The sequence below is a fragment of the Pseudophryne corroboree genome, chromosome 5 (assembly GCF_028390025.1).
Source record: "Pseudophryne corroboree isolate aPseCor3 chromosome 5, aPseCor3.hap2, whole genome shotgun sequence".
NCBI classification, from domain to species: domain Eukaryota; kingdom Metazoa; phylum Chordata; class Amphibia; order Anura; family Myobatrachidae; genus Pseudophryne; species Pseudophryne corroboree.
Window position 1 is genome coordinate 363,615,595 of NC_086448.1, and position 27,807 is coordinate 363,643,401.

Genomic DNA, 27,807 nt, shown 5'->3' on the forward strand with positions numbered 1-27,807 from the left:
ATTAAATGTCAGGGGGCTGAACAAATACTTAAAAGCATAAAAGTTTCTCATGGAGGGTATTTCAGACATTCCATACATTCTCACAATGGACTGCTTCTGCATAAAAATAGACCTAAAAGAAGCTTTCCATTCTATATCGGTTCACCCCAACCACAGGCGTTTCCTCAGATTCTCCTGGAAACAAAAATTATACCAGTGGACTGTCATGGTATTTGGCCTATCATGCGCACCCTATACATTCACACGGGCTATGAAAGCAGTTGTTGCCCACCTGCGCCAGCAGAGCGTCCTGTGCATCGTGTATCTAGACGACATACTACTCGTACACCCAGACCTAGATACACTTACCAAACACAGGGAAATAAGTCTCTCCTTATTAGCAGACTTGGGCTTCACTATAAACACACAAAAATCGGTACTTACCCCAACCAAAACACTTACGTTTCTGGGTTTCAACCTGGACACCCATTCTTTCTCCCTAGCAGTGCCGCTAGAGAAATGGTTAGATACAAAGACGTAGATACAAAAAACGTCTACAAAACGCAGACTATCCCTACGTGACTTAGCAACTATCATAGGGAAAATAATTGCAATGGCCCCAGGCTTCCGGCATGTACCCCTACTATGCATGGAAATGCAAGGCCTTTTGAGAACACTAATTCACGCTCACTATACCTGGAAAGACACAATTTTTCTTTCCAGAAGGGCAAAGACGGAGATAGCTTATTGGAACAGTCTCTCTCTTCCTCCTCCTTGCCCTCTACTAGACCCCCCACCCTCCATGACGATAACCACAGACGCATCTTTAACAGGTTGGGGGGGATTCTCTCAAGAAAAAGCAGTCAGGGGCACTTGGTCAACCGAAGATTCCCAGCTGCACATCAACATACTAGAGCTACGTGCAGCGAAACTAGCCCTGAAAGCGTTAGTTCCTGCCCACATAAAAGACTCCTCCATTCACCTATGCTTAGACAACATGACTGCAGTGTCATACATAAACAGAATGGGTGGTACCAAGTCAATATCGCTATGATGAGAAGCTTTAGAAATTTGGAACTGGGCTACTCAAAGGGACATACTCCTCCTTGCGTCCTACATCCCGGGACAGTTAAACGAGCTAGCAGACTCCTTGTCCAGAGAAAAACTTTCTCTTGATTCCGTAGCTCTGGAGAACCAAGGCCAATATTTACTAAGAATTCGAGTTTGACCGATTTGTGTGTTTTTTTCTAAGTCCCAATCCGGGAATTCACTAAGCACCAATCTCGGCAGTGTTTGGACTATTCGTAATGGTTTGATTTGCAAAGTTCCGAAATACGAATGAATAGACCATCGTTCAAACGCGGCTGTTATTTCATACAATACGGGTATTCACTATTCATTCGTATTTGGGTGTTAGTCTCTGAGTGCTCAACTGCGGGTGTATTTTTTTGCGATTCGTTAAAAAAAGCAGCAAAAAAATAGACCTGCTTTTTCCAGGCGAGTTTGGATAATCATGCACGGATCAGTGAGATCTGTGCATGTTTATCTATGGGAAAGGGTCTGTTTACTGTAAAAACGTGAAAAAAAAATGCGTGGGGTCCCCCCTCCTAAGCCAAACCAGCCTCGGGCTCTTTGAGCCGGTCCTGATTAAAAGAAATATGGGTAAAAAATTGAATGGGGTTCCCTAATATTTGATCAACCAGCACCGGGCTCTGCGCCTGGTCCTGGTGCAAAAAATACGGGGGACAAAGAGCATAGGGGTCCCCCGTATTTAATGCCACAGCCGGGGGACACTTTTATATAGGTCCATGCGGCATTAAATCACTAACTAGTCACCCATGGACGGGGTACCCTGGAGGAGTGGGGACCCCTTAAATCAAGAGGTCCCCCTCCTCTAGCCACCCAAGGGCCAGGGGTGAAGCCCGAGGCTGTCCCCCCCCCATCCATGGGCTGCGGATGGGGGGCTGATAGCCAAGTGTAAAATAAAAGAATACTGTTTTTTTTTCCAATGATTGGAACTTTGCGGTCAGCAGTTGACCGCGAGTAACCTCAACCGCTGACCGCAAAGTTCCCATCATTGGATACAATGGTGCGCCTATGCGCTACATTGTATCTTCACTGCACAGCCTCACTGACACTACAGGAGGTCACAGCCAATCAGGAGGGTGCCACGACGTGGCGCTCCCTGATTGGCTGAAGGAACCCTCTTTGACAGGAGTCAGGGGGGGTCCCGGCAGACGAGGAAAGGGGTCCCATGTGTAAACATGGGACCCCTTTCAGTGCGTGGATCGGGTATGCGGTTTGTTTTTTTGACAAGTACGTGGATTATTACAAAAGGACACCACACACTGGATTTTGGTGAGTATAATTTTATTTTCATGTACCTTGGAATCGACGTCGAGACGTGGGCCGAGTCGGCATCTGAACATAGGTAAGTATGTGTGTGTCGGAATGTATGTAATAAAGTTGTACTTTCAAGGTGTGTGTGTCCTGTTTTTATTTGGGTATTTTTTTTGCAGAAGAACTATAGGTACCAGCGGGCCCGTTTAACCCCCGCATGCTGTACTTGTGGTTCTCCAAGTACCAGCTTGCGGGGGAGGCTTGCAGGGACTTGTAGTTCTTGTGCAAAAAACAATATTCTTTTATTTTACACTTGGCTATCAGTCCCCCATCCGCAGCCCATGGATGGGGGGGACAGCCTCGGGCTTCACCCCTGGCCCTTGGGTGGCTGGAGGGGGGGACCCCTTGATTTAAGGGGTCCCCACTCCTCCAGGGTACCCCAGCCAGGGGTGACTAGTTAATGATTTAATGCCAGGGCCGCAGGGACCTATATAAAAGTGTCCCCCGGCTGTGGCATTATCTCTCTGACTAGTGGAGCCCGGTGCTGGTTCAAAAAATACGGGGGACCCTACGCTTATTGTCCCCCGTATTTTTTGCACCAGGACCAGGCGCAGAGCCCGGTGCTGGTTGATCAAATATGGGGGAACCCCTGTCAATTTTCCCCCCATATTTTTTCAACCAGGACCGGCTCAAAGAGCCTGAGGCTGGTTTGCCTTAGGAGGGGGGACCCCACGCAATTTTTTTCAGAATTAAAAACAATTAAAACACCTTTTTAAGGTACACAATGAAGCCCAGCACGGATCTCACAGATCCGGCCGGGATTCCTTGTGTTTTGTCAGGCAGTGTTTTACTCATCACTCCCGTAAAACACTGCCTGACATTACGAATCACATTGACATCGGAAAAAACGAATGTGCAAAACTCGGCAGCTTAGTGAATGATCATATCAGGAGTCAAAAAGTTGCAGTAAAATGCACCCGATACCATTCGAGTTGAAACACCCTTAAAAACGGCAAAAACACGAATATTAGTAAATAAATCCCCAAGTCTTCAAAATAATAATTCAGACATTCGGGAACTTAGAGATAGACCTATTTGCCAGTCCCACAAACGCTCAGACCCCCCGATTTGTGTCCAGAATATGGACAACAGGAGTATGGAGGATGGATGCAATGTCCTTTCCATGGACAGATATACCCCACCCATATGCCTTCCCTCCCCCGGCACTCCTTCTGAAAGTACTTCAAAAGATCAAGAAAGTCTGTGTACCCCACATAGTACTAGTATACCCAGTCTGGCCATCCAAGGTATGGTTCCCTTTGATCAGCCAACTACGCAAAGGCCCCACAAATTCCCCTGGGCCTATCCAAGGAGTGTTTCCAGGGAACTCAGGACACACTAGAGATTCTACCCCAGTGCATGTGGATGGCAATATTACTAGGTTGTTAACCGACCTCTCTTTAGCCTCTCCAACAAGAGCCCTAATTAACGCGTCCTTAAGACCTCGTACAAGGGCCAGATATTGTGCAATAATTAAGGAATTTGACGCATGGCGATCCCAACAGATGACTCCCGCCCAAAACTCACTAATACACTTAGCTCTAGACTTTCTAGCATCTAAATACCAAATGGGGCTAGCATCAGCCACCATAAGGTCATATGGCTCGGCCCTAGCCATCATAATCCCAAACTTAACAATCAATAAATTATACCTACGCCTGCTCAGAGGAATCCACCTCTCTAGACCCATACTACCAAAGTACTCAAACACCTGGGACATAGAGCCTTTTCTCTCTTTCCTGTCCTCTTGGAACACAGACACTAATATCAGCCTATTATCTCGCAAACTAGCATCGTTGCTAGCCCTGGCTATAGCCGCAAGAGGAGCCGAACTTACTCTCATACACATCTCAGACCCGTGGCTTTCACTCACACCCACGGGATACCACATCATACTTAAAGGACACACTAAAACCTCTTCCTTTAAAAGCCCGATCGTGGAGTTCGACATTATCCGAGATCCCCAAGACCCAACTCCGTGCGTAGCCTCCTGCTAATCAACCTATCTATCCAAGACAGAACAATTCAGAGATAACATAACACAACTCTTTATCACCTGCAGAAAACCATATCGACCCGCTAGACCCTCAACTATTAGAGGATGGATAGTAGCTTCTATGAAAGAAGCAGGCATCGATACAGATCACTTCAAAAGCCACCCCCTAAGGGGAGCCGCCGCAACTAGAGCGGCTGCCAAAGGCATTCCTTTACAGTCCATCATGCTAGCTGCTAGATGGTCCTCCACTAGAACTTTTGCTAAGCACTACTGGAGGCCAACAGACTCGCAAAAAATTGAGTTCCTTCAAAGCAACCACCAGGTATGTGGTAGTCTACCCACCTGTTGTTGCTAGGTGGCAAGCCTCCCGAAGAACAAAACACTAGTTTGCAGGAATCTATGACCTGCAAACTCGATTTGTTCTAGGGCACAGGATTGCCACCTAGCAACAGCTCCCACCCAACCCACCCTGGTTTTACACCAACGTTGCTAGGGCTGTTGTTTCCTCTAAAGAACTCTTCCGATGTTAGCTTTTCGCCCTCTCGTATTTCCTTAGGCGCGCCGAGAGACCAAAAGTAGCCGCAAGCAGCTGCCAATAAAGAACAAAAGTAGACTGTTTTTTGCCTTGGACATTTTCACCTGAAAGTTACGACGTTCCTACCAGTTTCAAGTTATTCTTCACCGCTACTAAACCTAGTGGACAGTTTAGACAGGTACCTTTCCTCCACTTCATTTAGGGGAATGTTATCTCTTGAATGTTAAATAAACTAACTTTGGTTTTCAATGCTCTTCGAGTGACTTTTCTTGCTCAATAATCCATACACAGCTTGTAATGCACTGGGGCTACGCCATGTAAGCTATGCTTTAGGGACAGGTTTGTCACCAGTGAGCTTCCGAAAAAATCTGATCAGCAGCTGGGGCGCGCGCCCACGTGTCCGTGCGCGCGCACGTGACGTAACGTGCGCGCGCGCGTGCCGGCCAGCCGCTGGAGATGTGGGAGGGAGATAAAATTCTTTCACTCTCCTCTCCATCAGCGTTTTCGGGAGGCTTGCTGCCTTGCCCACCTGCTGTTGCTAGGTGGTAATCCTGTTCCCTAGAACAAATCCAGTTTGCAGGTCATAGATTCCTGCAAACTAGTGTTTTCTCACTGCTGATAGCAATGGCCAAAGACTGCTCTGCCAGGTTTTGTCCTGGTTGTGTTCTTGCACATACATGACAAAAGGAGCTAACTCAACTGGAGGTAGCAGTAGCGGATTTACTATTATGCTGGCAAAGTGGCCTCTTAGAGCACGTCAGGTCACCCTCAGCTGATAGCATAAGCAGTACTAATAATGAGTCACAGTTACGCATTATAGTACACTGGCTGGGCTGTCTTCAAACAGTGAAGGAGGCTGTTTGGCTGGGAAAGAGGTGGGTGCTCGGCCCCCAAACCCCCACCTCACCTCCGTATTCTTCTCTGAGCCAAGCTATTGCCACTGGGGACTGTCAGGAGATGGTGACATGATGCAGGAGTCCCGTTAGGAGCCAAGCTGCCCCTGCCAGCCCCGATTCAGCCCAGGTAGTCACCATACTCTCCAGGCACCACACAATCACCTGGAGTAGAAAAATGGGCTGGGCATAAGGAGTTGTGGATTCAGTGGGGGAGCGGAGAGTTATCAATTTTGCAGTATGTTGTTTTTTAAATAAATACAGGGATGTGAGCAGGGGGCAGATTACAGATAAGCCTCATCAGGAGTTCCCCCTGTGGGACGGCCTGATATTGGCTGCTAAAAACATGTTTTACTGTCCAGTCCATTATTAATTTACCACCTGTAGGGGACCAGTCACAACAGCAGCACTAGCAATCCTCTCTTCCACCCACCCCCCGTGATGACTGTACTGCTCGGTATGCAGTGCTGTAACTGTCTTATGGAAGATACAAAGCACCACTGGAGCTTTCACCTCCCCCATAATGTGTGCACCGATTCAACACACTGATCTGTTATTGGGTGAGTGTGTTTGTATGCATTTTGGACTTTTTACATTATCTTTCCTCCCATCTTCCACTGTTATTCCCCCTGTTTCTTCCTTCCTTCCCCCCAGTATTTCTACCATGTCCTCCTGTTCTTTCCAGCTCTCTCTACTCACTTGAGCATAATGGATGCAGTTTTTTTTTTTTATGTGACAGTTTCTAGAAGCTGTTTTGGAGGAGCCTCTCATCTACCTGTCTTCTTCCAGTCTTCCTCTGTTATTCCGCATGTTGCTCCCATGTCTCCCTGTTTCCTCCTGTCTACCCCTGTTTTACCTCCAGTCAGAGCCGGCCTAGGCATAGGCAACTAGGCAAATACCTAGGGAATTTGGAATGCCTAGGGGCACAAGCAGCTTATGATGATTAAAATGATATGCAGCATGCCTATATTCTGTGTGCCCACAGCTGTATTTTCATAGGAAATGTTACGTTACAGTATATTCATGGAAATCACTGTAACGTAGCATTTTGTATGCAGATACAAACAAAGTCGCACACAGAATATACAGTGCATCCGGAAAGTATTCATAGCGCTTCACTTTTTTTTACATTTTGCTATGTTACAGCCTTATTACAAAATGGAATAAATTCATTTTTTCCTTCAAAATTCTACACACAATACCACATAATGACAATGTGAAAAACGTTTTTTTTTGTGTGGGTTTTGCAAATTTATTAAAAATAAAAAACTAAGAAATCACATGAACATAAGTATTCACAGCCTTTGCCATGAAGCTCAAAATTGAGCTCAGGTGCATCCTGTTTCCACTGATCATCCTTGAGATGTTCATACAGCTTAATTGGAGTCCACCTGTGGTAAATTCAGTTGATTGGACATGATTTGGAAAGGCACACACATGTCTATATAAGGTCCCACACTTGACAGTGCATGTCTGAGCACAAACCAAGCATGAAGTCATAGGAATTGTCTGTACACCTCCGAGACAGTATTGTCTCAAGGCACAAATCTGGGAAAGGGTACAGAAAAATATCTGCTGCTTTGAAGGTCCCAATGAGCACAGTGGCCTCCATCATCCATAAATGGAAGAAGTTCGGAACCACCAGGACTCTTCCTAGAGCTGGCCGGCCATCTAAACTGGGCGATCGGGGGAGAAGGGCCCAAGTCAGCGAGGTGACCAAGAACACGATGGTCACTCTGTCAGAGCTACAGCATTCCTCAGTGGAGAGAGGAGAACCTTCCAGAAGGACAACCATCTCTGCAGCAATCCACCAATAAGGCCTGTATGATAGTGGCCAGATTGAATCAACTCCTTAGTAAAAAGCACATGGCAGCCCACCTGGAGTTTGCAAAAATGTACCTGAAGGACTCTCAGACCATGAGAAACAACATACTCTGGTCTGATGAAACAAAGTTTGAACTCTTTGATGTTAATGCCAGGCGTCATGTTTGGGTGAAACCAGGCACCGCTCATCACCAGGCCTATAGTGAAGCGTGGTGGTGGCAGCATCATGCTGTGTGCATGTTTTTTAGCGACAGGAACTGGGAGACTAGTCAGGATAGAGGGAAAGATGAATAAAGCAATAAACAGAGAGATCATGGATGAAAACCTGCTCCAGAGCGCTCTTGACCTCAGACTGGGGCGACCCTAAGCAGGACAACGACCCTAAGCACACAGCCAAGATATCAAAGGAGTGGCTCCAGGACAACTCTGTGAATGTCCTTGAGTGGCCCCGCCAGAGCCCAGACTTGAATCCAATTGAACATCTCTGGAGAGATCTGAAAATGGCTGTGCACCGATGCTTCCCACCGAACCTGATGGAGCTTGAGAGGTGCTGCAAAGAGAAATGGGAGAAACTGCCCAAAGATAGGTGTGCCAAACTTGTGGAATCATATTCGAAAAGACTTGAGGCTGTAATTGCTGCCAAAGGTGCATCAACAAAGTATTGAGCAAAGGCTGTGAATACTTATGTACATGTGATTTCTTAGTTTTTTATTTTAAAAAATTTGCAAAAATCTCAAAAACTGTTTTCACGTTATCATTATGGGGTATTGTGTGTAGAATCTTGAGGGAGAAAAATAATTTATTCCATTTTGGAATAAGGCTGTAACATAACAAAATATTAGAAAAAAAAGTCACTGTGAATAATTTCCGGATGCACTATGAATGCTGCATATCATTTTAATCAGCAGAAGCTGCTTGTGCATCCTAGTCACACAGAATTGAAAATAAGACCCATTTTTGGCCAAAAATAGTGTCCGATGTTAGCAGAGCTGGCCTAGAGCTGCCAACTGACTCATGCCAGGCATCTCCTGCTGTATGGCGTGTTGACACATCTGTTTCCAAGTAGAGGCAGAGGTCACAGTGTTAGCGGCCGTGTGAGTGCAGTGCATAGGTGGCTTGGTTGTTCAATAGTGTTTGGCATATGTGTAAAGGGCATTATGTGTGTCATGTGTATAAATGCATTAATAATGTGCGGCATATGTGTAAGGGGTACTATGTGTGTTATTATGCGTATAAGGGCATTACTAATGTGCGTCATATGTGTAAGGGACAATATGTATATAAGGGCATTAATAAAGGTTGGCATAATGTGTAAGGGGCATTATGTTTATAAGGTTATTAATAATGTGTGTCATATGTGTAAGGGACATTACTGTGTGGTAGTATGTGTATAAAGGCATTACTAATGTGTGGCATTATGTGTATAAAGTGCTCTACTGTGTGGCTTCATGTATAGAAACGTAACTACTGTGTTGTCTAATGTGAATAAAGAGCAATATGGTGTGGTGTAATGTGAATAAATAGCAATTCAGTGTGATGTAATGTGAAGAAGGGGCACTACTGTGAGGAGTAACGTGTATAATGTAACATGGTACTACTGTGTGATGTAACGTGAATAAGGGACACTATCACATGATATAATGTGAATAAAGTTGCCCTGCTGTGTGGCGTAATTTGAATTGGGGGTACTATTGTGTGGCCATGCCCCTTCCTAGCAAGAACACGCCCCTTTTTGGACTGTGTGCTGAATGTGCGCACTATTCAGAATCAGAATCATCTTTATTGCCAAGTATATCAGCACATAATACACAAGGAAATTGTTTCCGATAACCACAGCTCTCAGACAGAAAAAAGAAAAGAGAAAAAGAAGAAAAGAAAACAACAACGTGACATAAACATAGAGAAGGGAACATAATGGATGCTTGAATACATGGTTCGAGTGCGAAAATTAATAGACTAAGCAAGTATCGAATTGATCACGATAGTTGCTTGGGGAAAGAAACTGTTCCTGTGTCTAGCAGTTCTCACGAGTGGCAAGCTGTACTGTCTTCCCAATGGCAGCCGCTGGAACAGGTCATGAGCAGGGTGGGAGTGGTCGATGATCCTTTCCGCCCGATTCCTAACCCTAGCCCAGCAGATATCCTCGATTGCCGGGAGATTTGTTCCTATGAATTTTTCCGCTGCCCTTACTATCCATTGTAGTCTATTCCTGTCGTGAGTTGAGGTCGAGCCAATCCACACTATTATTGAGGTGCAGAGAACAGATTGAATGATTGCTGAGTAGAATAGATTCAGAAGTTCCTGTGACAGATTGAGCTTCCTTAGTTGGCATAGGAAGTACAGTCTTTGTTGGGCTTTTCCCGCAATGCGCTCTATGTTAGTCTTCCACCTCCAATCCTTTGCGATCGTGGAGCCTAAAAATCTGATGGATTCTACCACAGCTACTGCGCTGTCCACAATTGTGAGTGGGGAAAGTGTAGGGGGAAGCTTCCAAAAATCAACGATCATCTCAACCGTTTTCAATGTATTTAGCTGAAGATTGTTTGTACCGCACCAAGTAGTTAACAACTTGACCTCCATTCTATAAGCGGACTCCTCTCCGTTCGTAATAGGTCCAATCAGTGTGGTGTCATCTGCGAATTTAAGGAGTTTCACGGAGGAGTCTCCAGAAGTGCAGTCGTTGGTGTAGAGAGAGAAAAGGAAGGGTGAAAGAACACACCCCTGGGGAGCAACCGTGCTAGTTTTCCTGACACCAGAGATGAATTTCCACATCCTGACTCGCTGCTCTCTATACGTCAGGAAATTTACCACCTAGGAGCATAGTATTTCTGGTACTCCTGAACTGCGCATTTTCAATTGCAGCAGACCAGGGATGATAGTGTTGAATGCGGAGCTGAAGTCCACGAACAGGACCCTCGCGTAGCCTCCTGGTGAATCCAAATGTTGCATGATGTAGTGCAGGCCCAGATTCACTGCATTCTTAGTCGATCTATTTGCCCTGTTGGCGAACTGCAGAGGGTATAGGAGGGAGCCCACCGTGGACTTTAGGTGAGTCAATACCAGACGCTCCATCATCCTCATCACCACCGATGTTAGTGCTACTGATCTGTTATTGTTCAGGTTACCGGAAAAGGAAGGTTTCTTCGGCACTGGGAGCGCTTGAAACAGGCTGGGCCCACACCAGTACCGAGCGACGTGTTGAAAATGGCCATGAAGACTGGTGCCAGCTAAGCGACACATGTTTTTAGGGCAGATGGGGATACGCCATCTGGCCCTGGTACTTTCTTGGGTTTCAGCTTCCTAAATAGCTTAGTTACCTCCGCTACTTCCACCTGGAGAGTAGACATGGTGCCCTGGGAGGGAGAGAGTATTTCCGCTGTAACTGTCAGCGCATCGACAGAATGAGGTGAAGTATCACTTGCATCCCAGGACCTCTCGAACCTTCAGTAGAAATGATTTAGGTCCTCTGCCAGTTGCTGACTGGAGTCAACGCAGGAGGTCGGGCACTTGTAGTTGGTGACAGCCTTCAGACCCTTCCATACCGACTGTGGGTCGTTCGCAGAGAAGTTGGGCACAAGCTTGTCGGCATAAAGTTTTTTTGCTTCCTTGCTCTCCCTAGATAGGATTTTCCTGGCCTGTCTGTATCTGATTTTGTCTCCACTTCTGTGTGCCTCCTCCTTGGCAAGGCGTAGCTGCTTCAAATTTGCGGTGAACCAGGGCTTGTTGTTTGCATAGATGCGGACAGTTTTTGATGGCACACATAAGTCCTCACAGAAGTTGACATACGACATAACCATGTCTGCATGATCGTTAAGGTCTTCTGCAGCAGCCTCGAAGATGTTCCAGTCAGTGCATTCGAAGCATGCTTGCAGTTTCAGTTGAGCCTCGCTGGACCACCTGCTCACAGACTTGACCACCGGCTTAGCAATCCACACTCATTGCTTATAGGTGGGGAGCAGGTGGTCTAGGCAGTAATCAGAGAGCCTGAGAGTCGCCCGGGAGACAGAGTGATAGGCATCCTTAATGTTTGTGTAACAGTGGTCCAGGATGTTGCCGCCTCGTGCGGGGTCTTTGACATGCTGGCAATACTTGGGCAGCTCCTTAGTCAAGTTAGCCTTGTTAAAATCTCCCAGAATGATGAGCAGAGAGTCTGAGTTTTTGCTCTCCATATCAGTTATGCATAATAAGAGATGTTGCAGCGCTGTCCTAATGCAAGCCTACGGAGGGATACAAACTCCGACCTAGATGAAAGAGGTAAACTCTCGAGGGGAGTAGAAGGGTTTGAAGTTAATACACAAGGTTTCCAAGTGGAGGCTACAGGATTGCTGCAGTACCACAGTGTCGACACACCAGCCATTGTTGACATAGCAGCAGATACCCCCGCCTCTGGACTTCCTCGCCAGCTCCTCTGACCAGTCCGCCCTATACAAGCAAAAACCCGGCAAGGATAGGGACTTGTCAGGCACACGCTCACTGAGCCAGGTTTCTGTAAAGCACAGGGCAGCCGAACCAGAGATGCCAGCCTTGGAGCTGCTTAAAAGCATCTGCAGTTCGTCCATTTTATTGGATAGAGAGTATATGTTGGCCAGAACAACCGATGGGAGAGCTGACCTGAACCCCCTCCGCCTCCACTTAACCAGAGCCCCTGCATGCATTCCTCTGCGGCGTTTCCACCCTGGGTCCCCAGTGGCCTTCACTTGGATATCACCAGCCTGCACTTCTGGTGACCCATCTGACTCCCCCTGAGCCAGCCGCCACCATCTCCAGTCCCCACGTCTGGGAGCACCCCAACACTAACCATCCTGGTCCCCTGATGACCACACTGGACCCCCTGTGCCAGCCGCCACCTCTCTGACCATGCCCCCCTGAGTGAGAGCCCCCAGGCCTGAGTCCCCATGGTTACCTGGTGGCTCCTGCAGGTCCCTCTGTTCCAACGCCCTTTCCACCTCTGTGCCTTTAAAATACAGGAGGTAGGAGAACCAAAATGAGAACTGCTATGGGTAAGGGGTGATGGTGCCGGGAAAGGGAAGGAGGGTCAGAAGCGTAACTAGCGGCGGTGCTAGGGGACACCAGCCAAAATCTTGCTTACGGCATCATATTGCTTAGGTTCGGCTTTGCCTCCAGTGTTCCTCCTTTCTCCGCCTGTACCCACAGTGTTCCTTCCATCCCACATGTGCTCTTCCCATAACCCCTCTGTGTGCCTCCCTTCCCCTTCTTTCCTTTCCTGTTACTCCCATTTCTCCCTGTTCACCTGAGCAAACATTTAGTGTGATGTCTGATGCACAGTGGTAGCTGTCTTATCGTTTTACGTGATAGTCAGAGGAATATGTTATACCGTATGCCGCTGCATGCATGCACACCTCACTGCTGCAAATTATAAAGAACCTAACAGGGGGGTAGCCAGAACTTTGTGGGCTCCATAGCAACATTTTGAAGGGGCCCCCGTCCCAATACTTCTAGAGAGACACCTCTCTGCAGCAGTTGTTAATTTTATGCCCTATAATCGTGCCCTAGTTCATTTTCTGAACCCTAGTAGAGCCTTATTTAATAGTTTATTTTATGAATCGCAGTAGTGCTTAAGTTCACCCTATGTCACATTTCAGAGCTGCCAGTACACATCACGCTGCAAAGTACCCCCAATACACATTATGATAAATAGTGCTCCCTATTCATATTGTGCCTCTTTACAGTGCGGCCCGGTTCGGCAAAAAATATATATAACACATGTAACTGTGACAGGGAATGTGGGCCCCTCTGAGCTCTGGGCCCCATAGCAGCTGCACTGCCTACACCTATGTAACTACGCCCTTGGGGACTAATTCAAACCTTATCAGTGTTGTGTGTTTTCGCACAGCAGCCGATCAGGTCTGAACTGATCATGCGACGGCGCCGCAGTGCGCCAGCGCTTGCCAGACAGCCAACGCCTGATTGACAGGCAGAAGCATTCACTGGGCGGGAGGGAGTGGGCCGGCGGCGTTTGGTCGTCGTTTTAGTGGTGTGGCCCATGCAATGCAGGCGTGCCCGGACCGGACGGGAAGGGGGGGGGAAGAGGCAGGCCACGGCAGCTGCGTGACATCACACGCAGCTGCTGTGACCCTCACAGCGGCAAGTAGCTCCCTGCCAGCGCGCAGTAGCTGCGCTGGTAGGGAGCTACTCTTCAAGTACAAAACCATCTACGATCAGGTCTGAATTAGGCCCTAAAAACATAAAATGATTCTTTTTTGCATGGAGGTGCAGGAGTGCCCAAAATATATTATTGCATAATGCCCATGGGGCCCAATACTCGCTAGTTCCGCCACTTGGACTGGCTGAATACTCCCGGCCGGCTGTCAGCGATTACAGCTCAGCCTCCAGCACTTGCCTGTGTCCTATTCAGTGTATGTCATGCTTGCGACCCGTCATGATGTCACACACCACATGGCAAGTGCAAGGGTGAGGTGGCATGTGCCTGCCTTGCATTTCTGCAATGTTTTTTTTTTCAGTACACATTACACTAGTACCATATCACCTGGGGGTGGGCGGCTTTGAGGGAGGATGGTGGTATTCACTGAGGGGTTGGCGGGGGGGGGGGGTATTTTACACACACTGACTGACATGGGAGTGATTTGACATACAATGACTGGCCACGGGGGAATTTGGCATACACCGAATGGGGGGATTGTTTGAGGAATGGGGGCCCCAAATCAGTGTCTTGCTTAGGCCCCCATGAGATCAAATCCACCTCTGAAAGGTGACAAACACTAAAAAGCTTTTTGTGTTTACAATGTGCTGGTGTTCAGATGTGGATGGAGCTGCATCCTAATGCACAAAGTAACAATTTTTGGTACTTTGTGTGCGTGCAGGACCCATTCTGCACATGCGCGATTGGGTACTGCGACATAGGATGCAGGGCGGCAGCAGACTGTCAGTGATTGGCAGTCTGCTGCCGTCTGGGGAAGCAACAGTTATAGCAACTCCAACCACATCTGAAATTGCCTCAATGTTTTATTATAAGTCATCAGGGGGGTTTCTCACACTGCTATTATGAATGTTCCTTTGTTCTGTAAGAGATGCATATATTTACAACAGGTCTGAGTAGACAGACTGGAGACACATTGCATGCGCAAATAAGGTAAAGACTGGGGGGGGGGTCATTCCTCGCTCCCTGGCCCGCAGCGGCTGCGTATGACATCACGCAGCCACTGCGGCCCACCCCCTGTTGCCATTTCACCCCCTCCCGCCCATCGATCGCCTCTGCCTGTCAATCAGGCAGAGGCGATCGCTGTCCTGCTACGGCTGTCGGCCGTCCCGCATGCGCTGGCGCACAAAGGCGCCGGCGCATGCGCAGCAGGGACCCGTTCACTCTGCTGCGTGAAAATGCAGCGAACGAACGGGTCGGAATGACCCCTGGGTCAATCCAGGTGAAGTAAGACACTATAGGACTGATTCAGAGGAGAGCAAAACAAAAAGAGCAAGTAACTTTGTATCTGCTTTATATCTGTAACAAGCTATTATTACCTATAGCCCTCAAATTAGACACTTTTATTTTAATATTGCAATTTACTGTAGATTTAAGTTTGTTTCCAAACACTGCTTCCAAATCTAAATCTCTCTGCAAGTTACTCCTGCCCCAACTGCAGTGCAATATGGTTTTGCCAAGGTGCAATGTTACTTGTTCTTTTTTACTTTATTTTTACCCAACTCAGAGGCCCTCATTCCGAGTTGTTCGCTCGCAAGCTGCTTTTAGCAGCTTTGCACACGCTAAGCCTCCGCCTACTGGGAGTGAATCTTAGCTTATCAAAATTGCGAACAAAAGATTAGCAAAATTGTGAATAGACACTTCTTAGCAGTTTCTGAGTAGCTCCACACTTACTCGGCAACTGCGATCAGTTCAGTCAGTTTCGTTCCTGGTTTGACGTCACAAACACTCCCAGCGTTCGGCCAGACACTCCTCCGTTTCTCCAGCCACTCCCGCGTTTTTCCCAGAAACGGTAGCGTTTTTTCGCACACACCCATAAAACGGCCAGTTTCCGCCCAGAAACACCCACTTCCTGTCAATCACATTACGATCACCAGAACGAAGAAAAAACCTCGTAATGCCGTGAGTAAAATTCCTAACTGCATAGCAAATTTACTTGGCACAGTCGTACTGCGGACATTGCGCATGCGCATTAGCAACTAATCGCTCCGTTGCGAGAAAAATATAACGAGCGAACAACTCGGAATGACCCCCAGAATCTGCTCCTTTGAGGCAGGAGGGTTTGAGGCATAAAGTTGCTTCAGGTTTTCTGGCTAGTGTCTACATTTAGTCACCTCTCCATTGGAATAAATGCATGATTGTGAGATTTAGCAGCAATGTATTGTAATTGCAGTGTGGCAAGTTTAAATAGTAAGTGGATGAGAAAGCCTCCATACACTTTGTTTCTTTGTACACCTTAAAAGACTGGGAAGACATTGAGCATAAGCTGGGTACACACCTTAGCAAAGTTCCAATCCAGCCAGGGGATGTCTCTAGGTCTAATGGGCAGTTGCCGAGGGCCCCAGGATTCCAAGGTCCCATCGCCAATAGCAGCACCCCCCTCCCCCTCCCCAGTCAGAACAGCCAGCACATGGTCCAGGGAAAGTAGTCTTGCGAAAGCCCCAAGAGCCAACAGGGCGAAGCGCATTGACTTCACAAAACCCCCTCTTAGGGGGAAATTTACTACTAAAGGCTCTAAAAATTAAAAGTGGTGATGTTGCCCATAGCAACCAATCAGATTCTGTTGATCATTTTATAGAATGCAATAGAGAAATGATCAACAGAATGTGATTGGTTGCTATGGGCAACATCACTCCTTTTAATTTTTACAACCTTATAGAAATTTACCCGTCACAGCCTACACAGATCTCCGTGCTGGGCAGCTAGCGATCTGAACAGCCGCTTGCCTCCGACCTTTCTGAAATTGAACCCAGACGCTACCCTCCTGCCGGATGAGGAATAATACCCTCCGGCGAAACAGGACTGCTGAGCTAAAACATACCTCCCAACATGACCCTCTCCAGGAGGGACACAATGCTCTGCTTCTGGACTTTTCTCTTAATTTATGATTGCCGGCACCTGTGTTGAACAGGTCAGTGGATTAGAAAGGTGTTTCAGCACAGGTGATGACAATCATAAATTAAGAGGGAAGTCCAGGAGCAGAGCATTCTGTCCCTCCTGGAGAGGGTCATTTTGGGAGGTATGCTAAAATAGAGAGCTAGCGTGGCCACGCTGGCCAGTCCTACCCGTAAAACGGTACACCGCCAGGGGTAAATATTAAGACACGGGTCACTCAGTGCATTTATTGTAGACTGCACACTTGGAACTGTATTTGCACTGGGACGCCAGTTGCAGGTATAGTACAGCTTCATATTATTCAGTTAAAAGCTCTTTACTAATACATAAGCTTCTACAGCTGTTAACTGATTGCTGAATCGCAAATGGCACCTTACTAATAAGATCTGCTATATTATATCTAGTGGATACAAATGTTTCCTTTGTGTGTTAAAGTTATCCATTAAGCAATATGCATTGCTATCTGCATGAAGAGACGTTCTATTAGCAATATCATTTACCATTTGATAGCAAACAGACATATGTTTTATACTGAGCTAGAGTTCGCTATATACATTTTAACAAATTGATTACATTTGATTATTTTGTTATTGTTTTAATATGTAATGTATGCATGTTTATATATGCAGAATTAACCAAGTAAAATATATATAACCTTATAAGCAAGTATTGTGATTTCTTAGTAAGGAGCAAACACATAAATGGCAGGATGTAATGAAGTCTGAGTTCGTCGGCCATGAGGGATGCTGGCTGAACTCGGACATTTTTTTAAAGGGGCAATCATGTACAACAGGCATGTCCAAACTGCGGCCCTCCAGCTGATGTGAAACTACACATCCCAGCATGCCCTGACACAGCTTTAGCATTCTCTGACAGTAAAACTGTGTCAGGGCATGCTGGGATATGTAGTTTCACAACAGCTGGAGGGCCGCAGTTTGGACATGCCTGATGTACAAGGCATGGTTTAGCCTTGTACATGATTGCACCTTAAAAAAAAAATGTGCCCGTTCGGCAGGCATCCTGAGCTCAGACTTCATTACACCCTGGGCTTAGTCTTTTTCTATATTTATTTGTAATATTCTTTACATTGGAGGTTACCAAATGCAGTGAATATTTTCTTCTTCTTTGTGCACCTGACAAAAGTTAGAACACATTGAGGTGGATACCTTAGCGAAGTTCCAATCCAGCCATCTGAACTATAGGCTTAATGGCCAATTGCCCAAGTGCCCCAGGATTCCAGGAGGCATATTTACTAAAAGTCAATTCGGGTCAATTTTGATAGATTTTTGGTCGATGTTTGGCTGCTTTTTGCTCGATTTTGTGTTTCAGGGTCTAAATCACACATTTACTGTTTTTTGACATTTTCTTTAAACAATGTCAAAAATAATCTGTTAGTAAATTTGTGATTTAAACCCTGAAACACATAATCAGTCAGAAAATCATCCAAACATTGACCAAAATCATATTGTAGTAAATATACCCCCAAGGCCCCACCCCCTCCCCCTCCCCTCCTTCCCACCCAGGTCAAAACAGGCTCTGCATGGTCTGGGTACAGGAGAGGAGCAGCCTGTCTGACTGGGTGAGAACTAAGAACTGGGTCGTAGTGTGATAAAAGGGTTTCATCTTACCGGGAATCAGTGACGTGCGGTGGGGTGAGGCAGGTGAGGCAGAGCCTTTCCTGTCATACTAATGTTTGCGCCAGAGTTTTGACTATATAAAGTATATGAAGAATACAAAGAATATGTTACTAATATCTTATTTGTATTATTCTAATCATTTTTATAGTCAAAACTCTGAAGTAAAAACTCTACGGCAGGTGAGGCAGTGTGAGGCATTACGTGTAAATCTGGCTCTGGTACTAGCTAGTGCCTTCTCAATGATTTACCTCGCTGCACGTCCCTGCCGGGAATATGGAATGACATTTGTTGACAAGAGTCGACAGAGCTGAGATTGGATGATGCACAGGGATGAGACACAGAGAGGAGTCGCTGGGCTGAGTTTGGGGAGACACAGGGAGAAGATAAAGGAATGGACTGATATTTGGGTATAAGCCAAGGAAGGAGGTGGGATTTGGGTGACATAGAGGAGTTGGGGGCTGAGGTTATCGAGACACAGGGGAGATTTGGGAAGACACAGGAAGGAGATGTGGGTTAAAGATTTGGAGGATTGGCAGGCAAGAGGCAGGGGCTGAGAATTAGGGAGGTTACTGGAGAATTGGTTAATAAGGGCCCCCAACGGAGGATTGGTTAATAAGGTCCCATGTGCTTGTTTTACCCAGGGGCCTGCACTGCTGATCTTATGGCCCTGTACACGACAATATGATTTATCGTTCCATTCTTACTGTAACAACACTGTGTCATCTGTGGTATTGTCCCATCTGTTGTGCAGCACATCAGATGGGACAATGTGACCATGGAGCACATACTGTAATTTTACAGTCTGTGTTTGAAAAAATGACAATTAGGAGCTGATTGGTTGGCACTTTGGGGAATATTTCATAATGAGTGATATTCTTGTTATAACTCAATAATCTTAAATGGTGCTCCAACCAATCAGCTCTTAACTGTCATTTTTCAAACACATAACAGGAGCTGATTGGTTGGCGCACCATTTAAGATTATTAATGAGTGATAACAAGAATATTACTTTTTAAATATCCCCCTTCATCTCTATTCACTTTATTATGGTGTTTGCTGTGTTTTCAAGTAAAATAATAGGGTGTTTCTATTACCCACTATATGTTTATGTTATTTATTTAATTCTTTAACCCCATTATCCTCACAATAGTCTCCATTGTTTCTTATCATGGGACCTCCAAATGATCAGCCTTAATATGAGTTTTTCTCTATCATAGCTTACTATATCTAAGTTGCTATTCTCCAAAGCTAAGATTTAATTTGGGGAGCATCCAGCATGCTTAAAAAAAGGGGTGACACAGATGGGGAAGACAGTGAGCATGGAATAGAGGGTTAGGATGAGATATGGCTGTGATTGATGAAGAAGTAGGTCTTTAAAGACTGTTTAAAGTTATGCAGAGAGGTGGAGAGTCTGATAGGGAGAAGTATAGCATTCCAGAGGTAGGGAGCACCATGGCCAAAATCTTGGAAGCAGAAATGGGAGGAAATCAGTTGTCAGGAGAGGTGGCATGTATTTGTGGAACGAAGCGGGCGGTTGGGACTTGGGAGTGTAGATGGAGGTAAGGTCAGATGTAAATGGGAGATTAATAGGTGAGTGCTTTGTAAGTGAGTGTAAGAAGTTTGAATTGTACTAAGACAAGGAAGGGGAGCCAGTCAGAGCCGGATTAAGGGGGAGTCACAGGGGGTACATTACCCTGGGCCCCCCTGCTGCTAAGGGCCCCACAGTTCAGTGTGCAGCTGCAGTGCAAAGTGCACCGCAAGCTGCATAAAGTCCAAAGAAAGAAGAGGGAGAGGGCAGAGGGGTGGAATCCGAGCCGGTGGGCGGGGCTACACGGCACTGCTTTCAGTTTCACTGCAGGCAGCATGGAAGAGGAGGGAGGAGAGAAGGCAGTAGGAGCAGCTACAGACAGGCCCACCCCAGTCAGTGTGTGATAGTGAGGTAAGAGGGAGGAGAGGAGCACTCTACAGTATGTGTATAATATGTGTATAAGTGTGTTTGTTTGTGGTAGGTGTATATGTTTCTGACTGTGTATGACAAATGTATATATGTGTATAAGTGTGTGTGACTATGTTTGTGAATGTGTGTGACTGTGTGAATGTATGTGTATAAGTGTGTAACTGTCAGTGTGTAACAGTATATATGCATGTATATATACGTGTGAGACTGTATGTATGCTTTTGTGTGTTTATATATATACTGTATATATGTGTGTGTGTATATATATATATATATATATAATATATAGTGTGTGTGTGTGTGTGTGTGTGTGTGTGTGTGTGTGTGTGTGTGTGTGTGTGTGTGTATATGTACATGAGTATGAATGCATGCATTTCCTGCCAACCATCACATTTTGGTGGGACCGTCCTGTTTTTCGGGAACTGTCCCACCTGTGGGCTGGAGAAAAGGTAGGGAGGGAATGCTCCCACCTGCTGTGTGCATTAATTTTTTGCGTGACGTTTGTCCATGCTCCTTGTTTATGTACACGCAGAAGGCTTGCGCACTATGGTGGTCATTCCGAGTTGTTTGCTCGCTAGCAGTTTTTAGCAACCGTGCAAACGCTATGGGAGTGTATTTTAGCTTAGCAGAAGTGCGAACGAAAGGATCGCAGAGCGGCTACAAAATTTTTATGTGCACTTTTAGAGTAGCTCAAAACCTACTCAGCGCTTGCAATCACTTCAGACTGTTCAGTTCCTGTTTTGACGTCACAAACACGCCCTGCGTTCGCCCAGCCACGCCTGCGATTTTCCTGGCACACCTGCATTTTTCTGAACACTCCCTGAAAACTGTCAGTTGACACCCAGAAACGCCCACTTCCTATCAATCACTCTGCGGCCAGCCGTGCGACTGAAAAGCTTCGCTAGACCTTGTGTGAAGCTACTTCGTTTGTTGTAATAGTACGTCGCGCGTGTGCATTGCGCCGCATATGCATGCGCAGAAGTGCCGTTTTTTTGCCTCATCTCTGCACAGCGAACGAATGCAGCTAGCGATCAACTCGGAATGACCACCTATGGCTCTTATTGAGATGTGGATGAGTAGCGGTTCATGCAGCAAAGTACAGATGTTCAGTACTTTGTGCATGGACCAGACCCGTACTGCATGTGCGCAGTACGGGTCTGTGGCGCCAGACATAAGGCGGCATCAGACTATCACAGATTGACAGTCTGATGCCATTTGGGGGCAGCGACGGCCTCCATATCTCCAAACAGAGGCATGTCTCCGGGGACACAGTAGGCCAGGATCTCTGTCAGAGGATGGATATTTCCTGGCCTCTTGGTAGGTATTGTGGCGGGCGGCTTGCGCAACCCCTTGGGTCACGCAGCCAGCCAATGCTTGTCGGGATTTAGGGGGTTCGGGATGTAGCCGTCGGTATTGTGACCAACTAAATCCCCATCCTTGGACATAGTTCATATCAGTAATGCAGCTGGAGGCATGACACCTACTGCTGCATTACCACATTAGTGCTATCGCTGCTGCTTTTATGTAAGCAGCAGCGATAGCTACTCCGTCCACATCTGAATGAGGGCCCCCCAGTCTTGAATGCCCCGGGCCCCCCAAAGCCTTAATCCAGCTCTGGAGCCAGTGTAGGGCTTGTAAGGGAAGGGGGGTGGTAGACATAGTACTTTTGGAAACGAAGATGAGTCGGGGCAGCAGCATTGAGGATATATTGGAGTGGAGGGAAGCTAGATATGAGATTACAGTAGTCCAGTCTGGAGATGGCCAATGAGTGGAGGAGGGTCTTGGTAGCATCCAGGGTGAGAAAAGGTCTGATCATGGAAATATTTTTCAGAAAGAACTGGCAGGACTGCGAGAGGTACTGAATGTGTGGTTTGAAGGAGAGGGAGGGATCAAGGATAACTCCAAGATAGCATTCTTGGGAGCTAGAGGAGATAGTTGTGCCATCAATATATAATACAATTGTTGGGAGTGAGGTTATGCGGGAGGGTGGGAAGAGGATCAACTCAGTCTTAGACATGGTAAGATTAAGAAAGCTCTGGGATATCCAAGAAGAGAGAACAAACAGAAATTTTTAGATACTGTACGAGTGAGGAGAGAGGAGTAGGGGTATGGGTCGTTGGGTTGGCACAACTTAGGTTGACAGTCATTAGGTCAACCACTACTGGTCGACATGCATTAGGTTGACAGGGGCATTAGGTCGACAAGGTCATTAGGTCAACATTTGCTAGGTCGACAAGTCGAAAGGTCGACATGAGGTTTTTTTTACTTTTTTTGGTGTCGTTTTATTTGTAAAGTGACAGGGAACCCCAATTAGTGCACTGTGTCCACTCGCCATGCTTCGGGCAAAGTGCCTCACTCTGCTACCGCTGTGCTTGGCACAGGTTACCATTCCCAATTGTAGTCCACGTGGATCGTAAAGTATGAAAAAGTCCAATTTTTTTTTAAAAATGTGAAAAACTCATGTCGACCTTTTGACCCATCGACCTAGTACATGTTGACCTAATTACCATGTCGATCTAGTGAACCTGTCGACCTAATGTATGTCAACCTATAGTGGTCAACCTAAGGACTGTTGACCTAAGTGGTGTTGACCTAACGACCGTATCCCAGGAGGAGAGGTCAGGGGAGGAAAGTAGGTTTATGTATAATCAGAGATGATACTGTAAGTCGAAAGAACGAATGATATCATCTAAAGAGGATGCATAGAGAGAGAAAAGGAGAGGTCCAAGAACAGAACCTTGGGAATACCTATTGTTAGAGGTGGAGTCATAAGAGGAGACGGAGAAGGAGTTGTCAGAGAGGTATGAGGACAACCAAGAGAGGGCTGTAACATGCAGACCAATGGAGTCAAGGATTTGCAGGAGGATAGGGTGGTCTACAGTGTCAAAGGTGGCAGACAGGTTAAGGAGAATAAGCAGAGAGTAGTGGCCCATGGATTTGGCATCATGGAGGTAATTGCAGACATTCATGAGGGTAGTTTAAATAGAGTGAAGAGGACAGAAGCTAGACTGAAATGGGTCGAGCAGGGAGTTGGAGGAAAAAAAGGCAGTAAGATGGTTGTAGACAATATGCTCAAGCAGTTTGTAGGCAAAAGGGAGTAAAAAGATGCGTCGGTAGTTGGAGAGAGTGTTAGTGTTAGGTTTTTTTAAGAATATGGGAGACAAGAGCATACTTGAAGGCTGATGGGACAGTGCCTGATGAGAGTGAGAGATTGATGAGGTGGGCAAGATGAGAACAGGCAGTAGGAGAGAGGCAGCAGAGGAGGTGGTAGGGGATAGGGTATAGTGGGAGGTGGAGGGGGGAGAGGACTTGATTAGGACCATTACTTCATCTCCATATACAGGGGAAAAATAAGTCAGAGTTGGTGAGATGGTCATGTAAAGGAGGAGGGAGGGTTGTTGAGGGTCTGTTTGGATGTCTTGTCTTGGCATATGAAGTCAATTTTGGATGTAAAGTAGGTGATAAAGTCAAGGGCATAGAATGAAGAAGGTGGATTGGGTGGGGTTGGGCAGAGGAGGGAGTTGACAGTAGCAAAAAGGTGCTGGGGGTTAAAATACTGGGTGGATATGAGGTTCTTGAATATGACTGTTTAGAGATCGAAAGGGGCAGCACAGTATGACGAGAGCATACTTTTGAAATGAAGGAAATCTGAGTGTGATTTCCTACACTGTCGCTTGGCAGTACGTTCACATTTTTGCAGATATCTGGTGAATTTGGAATGAAAGGGTTGAGGTGTTGATCTGCGAGGGTAAATAGTGGTTGCTGGAGCAATAGAGTCAAGGACAGCAGTAAGGAGTTGTATAGGGAAGTGGCATGTTCCGGACAGAATTGAGAGAGAATATGAGATAAAAGTGAGTCAAGCAGGGAGGTTATTGAAACACTGTCAATTGCCTGAATTTAACGCTTACAGATGGTAGCCTTAATAGGTAGAGATGAAGAAGCAGAGAGGGATATGTTAAACGAGAGCAACTGATGGTAAGAAAGGGGGAATGGGGAGTTTGAGAAGTCAGAAATATCACAATGGTGAGTGAAGACCAGAGTTTAGAGGCAGAGGGTTCATTGCAGATATCAATTGGGATGTTGAAATTACCTAAGATAATAGAGGGGATGTCTGCAGAGAGGAAGTGAGTGAGTCAGGAAGCTGAGTGATTGAGGAATTATGTGGGAATGCCAGGGGGACAGTAAATGACAGCCACTCATACTGTAGGTGAACAGGTTGAAAGATGCATTTACAGTAGTATGGACAGCATATGTAGAAAATGTAAGGGAAGGTTCTGGAGGTATGAGTTGGTAGGAGTAACCAGTGAATAGAAGGACCTTACCGACACCACCACCACCACATTGACCCCTGGGTGTGTGTGTGTGTGTGTGTGTGTGTGTGTGTGTGTGTGTGTGTGTGTGTGTGTGTGTGAATGTGAGTTCCTCAGTCGAGAGAGCAGCAGGAGAAGTGGTGTCAGTGGGGGAAACCCACGTTTCTATAATGGCTAGGAGATTGAGGGAGTTGGAGATGAAAAGGTCATGGTTGGGGACCAATTTGTTACAGACAGATCTGGTATTCCAGAGGGCACAGGAGAGAGAGACAGATAGTTTGTGGAAGAAATGTGAATGAGATTATCAGGGTTGCTGTAGCGTCGAGGTGAAATTAACTTGGAGGGCAGGGATAATGAGAGAGTAATGATGGTATGGGTACCTGAGCTAGAAAGACAAATTTCAGGAGGTGGGCCGGGAGGGAGATCAGTGTGATGTAGACAGAGGTGTGATGAGATGACAGGGAGAGGATGGAAGGAGCAGGGCTGAGTGGTGGGGTAGTAGGTCCATGGTGGAGCAGAGGTGAATGAAAGTGGGGTAACAGGAGAGGAGGGCAAGAGAAGAAGAGGGGTAGATGGGAGACAGAGGAGGTAAGAGTAGGGGAGGCTTAGGAGACTAGGGGGGAAAGGATAGAGGTGGGAGCAGTGGGCAAAATACAGGATTAAATACAGGATTAGGTAGAAACTGAGTGATGGGGGGAGTTGAGAAGAAAACCAGAGGTAAATAGAGGGGAGAAAACTGGAACTAGCAGTGGAGGATGTACAGTATGAGAAAAACAGAGCAGTAGATTTGCAGTAATGCAGGTGAAAGTACAGTGTTTGTAGCAGTGCATGTTCAGTGGCAGTACATTTAGTTTGACGTTTTAGTTGGATCTATTGCACTCTGCGTAGGGTAGGTGTAAGTTCCAATACAAATGGTGATGGCTATATTATCAGACTGAAAACAATGGGGTGGAGCAATGAAGACCAGTGTGATTGGCATTCAGTTAGCAAACTCTCCATATTCTGAATGAGGCTGCATGAGGAACTGGGTGTCACTTAGAATCAGTCCTAAGTGTCTGGAGGCAGGAAACCAAATACTGTAGCTACATTGCACAACTTAATATTGAGATCATTACTTAAATGCATTGTACAACTGAATTACAGTGCAACAGTGGCAGCATGAAAAGACTACTTACATCTGGCGTGAACAAATATATGATTCCACTTACAGAACCTTTCAATGTGAGACCTCTAATCAGGAAAATTGTGAGGACCAAATATGGAAGTGTTGATGTTATATAAACTGCCTGAAAAAGAAGACAAATCACATCATCAGAAGAGTGCAATATTACAGTATGTCTCTATTGATCTAACGGCAGTGGCAAACGCAGGATTTCTAGAGGGGGGTTTCCAAATGCAGTACACAATCTCCCACTCTGCGAATCATTGGAGCAAGTGCGGGAGTCTAGGGAAGCAGTAGAACCTAGTAATAAGATTGGTCTTTAAATACACTGTATAGTGTATAGAAAACAGTATTAATATTTAACACTACATAGATGGCCTATATTATAGGCTGTAGCAAACATCTAAATAATATAAATAAGTGGTCAGTAAAGGTTAAACATACCATAATAATAAATACACAAACATAATAGAACCAGTACTGTACTTTCTAAGCACACAGTCTCCCACCTCTTGGTAAGGCTCCTATCTCTTCTTTCTGGTAGCTACTCTCTGGTCCAGTGCATTGCTTGAAGACTCAGACCCACACACACAGCAAACTTGTGGAATAATAAGATTTTACTTACCGGTAAATCTTTTTCTTGTAGTCCGTAGTGGATGCTGGGGACTCCGTAAGGACCATGGGGAATAGACGGGCTCCGCAGGAGACAGGGCACTTTAAGAAAGAATTTGGATACTGGTGTGCTCTGGCTCCTCCCTCTATGTCCCTCCTCCAGACCTCAGTTAGAGAAACGGTGCCCGGAAGAGCTGACAGTACAAGGAAAGGATTTTGGAATTCAGGGCAAGACTCATACCAGTCACACCAATCACACCGTATAACTTGTGATAAACTTACCCAGTTAACAGTATGAACAACAACGGAGCATCAGATCAACCCTGATGCAACCACAACATAACCCTTATTTAAGCAATAACTATATACAAGTATTGCAGAAGAAGTATGCACTTGGGACGGGCGCCCAGCATCCACTACGGACTATGAGAAATAGATTTACCGGTAAGTAAAATCTTATTTTCTCTAACGTCCTAGTGGATGCTGGGGACTCCGTAAGGACCTTGGGGATTATACCAAAGCTCCCAAACGGGCGGGAGAGTGCGGATGACTCTGCAGCACCGAATGAGCAAACACAAGGTCCTCCTCAGCCAGGGTATCAAACTTGTAAAACTTTGCAAAAGTGTTTGAACCTGACCAAGTAGCTGCTTGGCAAAGCTGTAATGCCGAGACCCCTCGGGCAGCCGCCCAAGAAGAGCCCACCTTCCTTGTGGAGTGGGCTTTTACTGATTTTGGAAGCGGCAAACCAGCCGCAGAATGAGCCTGCTGAATCGTGTTACAGATCCAGCGAGCAATAGTTTGCTTTGAAGCAGGAGCACCCAGCTTGTTGGATGCATAGAGGATAAACAGCGACTCAGTTTTCCTGACTCTAGCCGTTCTCGCTACATAAACCTTCAAAGCCCTGACCACATCCAGCAACTCGGAATCCTCCAAGTCACGAGTAGCCACAGGCAACACAATAGGTTGGTCATATGAAAAGATGACACCACTTTTGGCAGAAATTGTGGACGGGTCCGCAATTCTGCCCTGTCCAATGGAAAACCAGATAGGGGCTTTTATGTGGCAAAACCACTAATTCTGACACACGCCTAGCTTAAGCCAAGGCTAATAGCATGACCACCTTCCACGTGAGAAATTTTAACTCCACGGTTTTGAGTGGCTCAAACCAGTGTGACTTCAGGAAACTCAACACCACGTTAGATCCCAAGGTGCCACTGGAGGCACAAAAGGGGGCTGAATATGCAGCACTCCCTTTACAACGTCTGAACTTCAGGAAGAGAAGCCAGTTCTTTTTGAAAGAAAAAGGATAGGACCGAAATCTGGACCTTAATGGAACCCAATTTCAGGCCCAAAGTCACTCCCGACTGTAGGAAGTGAAGGAAAATGGCCCAGCTGGAATTCCTCCGTAGGGGCATTCCTGGCCTCACAC

The 27,807-nt window shown here is 46.3% G+C and overlaps 1 protein-coding gene and 1 long non-coding RNA gene across 4 annotated transcripts in view; one reads left to right on the plus strand and one right to left on the minus strand.

Moving 5' to 3' along the window:
• Nucleotides 1-27,807, minus strand: part of SLC6A19 (solute carrier family 6 member 19) — a 572,970-nt gene that overhangs the window by 178,952 nt on the left and 366,211 nt on the right. The window contains exon 5 of the mRNA XM_063922661.1: nucleotides 25,780-25,890. Within this exon, the coding sequence (XP_063778731.1) occupies nucleotides 25,780-25,890 (111 nt within the window). The remainder of the gene's footprint in view (nucleotides 1-25,779; nucleotides 25,891-27,807) is intronic.
• LOC134927755 (uncharacterized) overlaps nucleotides 1-27,807 on the plus strand; it is a 285,855-nt gene that overhangs the window by 44,960 nt on the left and 213,088 nt on the right. The gene's annotated exons all lie outside the window — the stretch shown is intronic.